The sequence below is a fragment of the Peromyscus eremicus genome, chromosome 12 (assembly GCF_949786415.1).
Source record: "Peromyscus eremicus chromosome 12, PerEre_H2_v1, whole genome shotgun sequence".
NCBI lineage: Eukaryota > Metazoa > Chordata > Mammalia > Rodentia > Cricetidae > Peromyscus > Peromyscus eremicus.
In genome coordinates this window covers 36984497-36989865 of record NC_081428.1, presented here as the reverse complement: position 1 = coordinate 36989865, position 5369 = coordinate 36984497, and the positions used below count along the sequence as shown (strand labels likewise).

Below are 5369 nucleotides of genomic sequence, written 5' to 3'. Positions count from 1 at the left end.
AATGTTTTAAAGACCATATATTTATTCTGAATATCCTAAAACTAAGAAACATCATATGGGAAGCCATTCATATAAAATGCATGTCCATAAACTCAAAATATGAGGGTAGATTTTAATTTACTTACAAACATGAAGAAATATAGATGTCTAAAGCATTTCAATGTTTTTTATTGTTTTTACAGTTTATCTACTTAATTTTCATGTGTCTAAATTGAACATACCCTGGCAAGATATAATGAGATATTAAATGAGTTATCCAGTTGATCTGACTTCAAAAGTAGTACAATTTATAAACAAATGTCCAGGTAAGTTATTAATGACTCTGTAAAATAATTTGAGGATGTGCAGTAAAATAGATTTCTGATTCAGGGGAATAATTATATTTTGTACTGGAGAAGGGAAAATGAATTTTAACTTGTTGTATTCTATTAGATCTTCTAAATAAAAAATAACTTTTGAAAACTACACCTAAATATTTCCAATTGATTTCCCTATTATGCTGTGGTAAAATAATAAAAGGTCTTTCACAGTTCTTTAAATATCTTTTCAAAATCCTTTAAGTCAAAGGGATATCATAAAATGATACAGATCTGAAATTGAAATGTCTTATTTTATTCATTTGATTATATCTTTTAGTATAAGATGATAGAAAAATTAATCATATTTTGTGTGATTGAGGAGCAAAAATAGTACGTTAAGTTCAGTTTAGAAGAAAGGTCATTTAAATGCTAATTACAATGTGTTCCTTTTTTAAAAAAAAATGCAGTTTGGAAAGTTTAAAATCCTAAGCAAAGCACCATTGCTTCACTGTGATTATTTTAAAAGTATAGGTCAATGACATGTACAGAGTCTGGGTCTCAGAAAGGATTTGAATGTCCTTAAACCACTTATGTGATGGTTTTATTTGTGAGTTAAGTAATATTAAGCAACTTTCAAAATAAAATAATTAAGATGCCTGCAGAAAAACTACAGTATGATCTTCTCCAAAATGGTCTACCTATAATGTGCTAAGCCCAGAGACATTTATTCTTTCTGATGGAAAAAGATAATTGCATCATTCTTTGAATCCCATACTGTTTCTGCCGTGAAACATAGCAATGTTATATTGGTCATACTATAACAGTATACAATAAATCAGAGTGATCATTGAAATCTAAAATATAGTAGATTAGAAACAAATGACTTCATAGATTTAAATAATCAGCTAAGTGGAAATCCTCTAACACATTTAATAAAAAAATGAAGTTATTGGTTTCTTCTGAACGAGTTGGAGTTATATAAGTTATGTAAGTGTTTAGAATGGGAAATATTTACCTGGGAGTAGACACTTTGCCACAGAGTCTCATGTTAACTATACCTCTAAGAGTCTTAAAACTAGAAAAACTGTTAGAATACTCAGATAATTAATTAAGAGTAGTAACCCCTTTGAAAGCCTGACAAATGAGATGAGTAGGAACTAGGCTATGTTAAAATGAGTATAAAAGTGATTTGTAAGTAAAAAGATATAATGTAATGATGCTATATATTCTTACACTGCCTTAAAGGATTAAGAAATACTTCTGAAAGTATCCAAATGTTACTTAATGTGGGAAAACTGTGAGCTGGAGAAATTCATTTATTCCAAACTATCCTGATTCAAGAGATAATTCATTTTCATCATTATTTGGATCTCATAATACAATACTTAGAATGATTTTGCCTGGAGAATGCTCTTACAAGAACTTTCAAGATGGGAAATAGCAATTGGCAGACCTTGAATCTGTTCTTGGGTACAGGCTAGCTCATGCAGCTGAAACTTTCACTCTAGGAGTTCCACAGACATTTCAGGACAGCCCCTTGTGCACTATCTATGAGTAACTTCACACAATGACCTAAGCTAGGCATGCTGCTCTTCAGGAGACAGCAGAGGATGATGTGATAAGGTTCTTCTACATTCATATTGTAATTAGAGATGGGTAATTAGATGCATTCTGCCTGTAATTGCAGTTGAATTATTTTATAATTTTGTCTCAGCACAGATCAGGAATGATGAAGGAAAATCACTCTTTGACAACAGAATTCATCCTGCTTGGATTCTCAGATCATCCAGACCTGAAGATCCTCCTGTTCCTGGTGTTCTCTTCCATCTACCTGGTCACCATGGTGGGAAATCTTGGGCTGGTTGTCTTGATCTATATGGAACGCCGTCTTCACACACCCATGTACATCTTCCTGGGCAACCTGGCTCTCATGGATTCCTGCTGCTCCTGCACCATCACTCCCAAGATGCTAGAGAACTTCTTTTCTGTGGACAGAAGGATTTCTCTCTGTGAATGCATGGCACAATTCTATTTTCTCTGTTTTGCTGAAACCGCAGACTGCTTTCTTCTGGCAGCAATGGCCTATGACCGCTATGTGGCCATATGTAACCCACTGCAGTACCACACCATGATGTCCAAGAAGCTCTCCATTCAGATGAGTATAGCCACCTTCATAGCCAGCAACTTGCATTCTATGATTCAGACAGGCTGTCTGTTAAGATTAAATTTCTGTAAATCAAATCATATTTATCATTTCTTCTGTGACATTCTTCCACTCTATAGGCTCTCCTGTACAGACCCTTTTATCAATGAACTAATGATATATATTTTTTCAATGCCAATTCAAGTCTTTACCATTACCACTATCTTGGTCTCTTATTTCTGCATTCTATTCACTATTTTAAAGATGAAATCGAAGGATGGAAGAGGAAAAGCATTTTCTACTTGTGCATCCCACTTTTTTTCTGTGTCAATATTCTACATCTGCCTTCTCATGTATATTGGGCCATCTGAAGATGGTAATAAAGATATACCAGTGGCTGTATTTTATACAATAATAATTCCTTTGTTAAACCCTTTCATTTACAGCCTGAGAAATAAGGAGGTAATAAATGCTGTTAAGAAAGTTATGAAAATTTATAATATTTTAAAAAAATCTTCAGCATCTACAGCACATTAATTTTAGCTCATTAAAATAATTTTATGAATATGAAATACAGAAAACTGAAAATGTGGCTTATATAAAGTGTTAATTTTCAAATTGTTTGACTGTATTTATTAAACAGCATACAAATACAGTTCCAAAATAATTTGGTAACTATTAATCTGTACCATATAACAAGAAAAAAATGAACTGCTCCCTCCTTTCATTATCCTCATGAAATTTTTCTTTAGTACTGTAATTTAAATTCAGTAAACTAATATAATCCAAAAATTGAATGGTTTAATGTGCAATATTCTTCTTTAATTAATTTTATTTAGCTAATGGAAGAAATTTTGTGTTATTTTTCCAGAATGTTCAAATCTAAATTTTCTAGGCATTAACTTTTTTTCAGAAATGTTTCTTTCTCTTCTTTCCCCCTTTTGTAAAGCAAATACAGTAATAGAGAAAACCTACTATATATGCTTAGTTGCCTTCCTTCAGAATATTTTTATTAATATCATGAAATTATTAATATTATATAAATCATATAAATTTTTAGATTTTTTTACTCATTTTTTCAGCTTATGTTAGATTAGTAGATGCTTAAACTAGAAGTTTTAAACTTCAAATTTGTGGCCTCTTTTTTCATTAATTGTTATTTTACACATACACATGTGTTTAGGCATATATGTATATATACGCATAGGTATACATATTTGTATATATATAAATGCATATTCAACACACATATACATTCCTAAATATGTAAATCCAACCTTCTCAGTCTGTATAACATTACTTGCATGTATGTTTTTAGGAATGACCATCATGTAATGGTAATCAAATGTTGTGCTCTTATCTGGGTGAAACTATTTCCACATTCTCAGCACTTCATAGTTGCTTGTGGTTTCTTTGTATAGAGTTGAGGCCTCCTAGCCTTTCCCCCATGCATGATAATATTGCTATTAATGGCATTAGATTGTGAAGGAAACAAATTGATAATAAAGAGTTTGATGTTAATACATTAATACAATACTATTATCTGTAGACTTCATTATGAATTTTAATGCATTTTCCATTAATGTCATATTTCTGCCCATGATTCAGTTTAAGAAGTCAACTTGCCTTTAGTTGTCAACTCTGATTAATTTCCTATGCAATGTGGCAGGGCTTTAGACTGTCCTTGTCATAGATGATCTTGACACTTGAGAAGAGTTCTGCCCACACATCTTATATCATTCTTATTTGGATCTTTCTCATATTTTTCCATCATTAGATTTATCTTTTTGGAATAGATTATCACAGAATTTAAGTATGCTTATTCTCTTAAGGCTACTTGCAGCAACATGACTTACTCAGTTGTTCATAGCTTAGCTTGTTTGACTAAAAGTAAGGATGCTTGGTTTCACTAATGGAAGTTGCCTATTTCCTTTCCACATCATTCATTAGAAAGAAAAAACCAAATATACATAAAATTTAAAGAGAGAGGACTTATATGACTTATTCCATAGAGGGAGGAGTATCATAAATTGTGGAAATATTTTAATATCAGATCAGTAATTTTCTTGAGAGAAAGAAAATGCCATGTTAGAGACACACAACACATCCTGGCATCTCCGTGGATTGGGGGAATAAAGGTGTGATGCTGCTGGGACAGAAACAATAGCCTTGAGCAGAAAGCCTTATGAGAACAATAAACAGTAGACAGTACAGGTTTTCAGCAGCAAAAAGAACCTGACATTAGCACTGGAACACAGCAGGAAGGGCACTCCCACTCCCCCAGTCAACCCCTTCCCTCCACTGAGCCACAAGCAAAAGAGAGAAAGGAAGGTCTCTGTCAGTGCCACCAAAGCAGAAACTGTGATTTGTAAAGTCAAATAATAGTGGGAGACCTGAAATTTCTCTCTGCAACAAGAAGGCACAGGAAAAGGAATTCCCTGGTTGCTAGCCTGCTCACTGGTGTTAAGGTGGGTTTTTTACTGACAAATGCATGGCTAGGGTAGAGGGGTCAGAACCAGATGTATTTTTATATCTCCTCTGCTGTTTAGTATCAAGGCATGGGACCACAGACAGTATTAGTGTGAAGTCAGGAAACCAGTGGAAACTTAGATGCAGAATCACAGATCTATGCAACAGGAAGTGGGAATCTTTTACAGAGGAAAGTAGAGGGTGCTTCTGTTTTCTTAAACAGGTTCAATGTCCAGGAAGATGAATGAACTGAACTATGTGTGGGGAGTAGAGGGGCCTGTGGCAGAGACTGGCATGACTAGACCATGAGGGTCACTCAGTCCTTGCGGCCTGCCCCATCAGTGCAGATTGCTTCGGTTCTGTCACCCAGAACACAGAGCCCCGGAGACTTTGGGTAGCAAAGCACGTGTTCTTCAAGCCTCCCTCACATCTTTGTTTAGGACAAATGCCACTGCCTT

General features: G+C 34.0%; 1 protein-coding gene across 1 annotated transcript; it reads left to right on the top strand.

Moving 5' to 3' along the window:
- Positions 1-2025: 2025 nt before the first annotated feature.
- Positions 2026-2979, top strand: LOC131922751 (olfactory receptor 5K17). The gene has a single exon (XM_059277589.1). The coding sequence runs from the start codon at positions 2026-2028 to the stop codon at positions 2977-2979; it is 954 nt and encodes a 317-aa protein (XP_059133572.1).
- The last annotated feature ends 2390 nt before the right edge of the window (positions 2980-5369 follow it).

Bases quoted from the DNA above. Each gene is read 5' to 3' on its own strand.
- LOC131922751 (XM_059277589.1), top strand. From the start codon at position 2,026: ATGATGAAGGAAAATCACTCTTTGACAACAGAATTCATCCTGCTTGGA.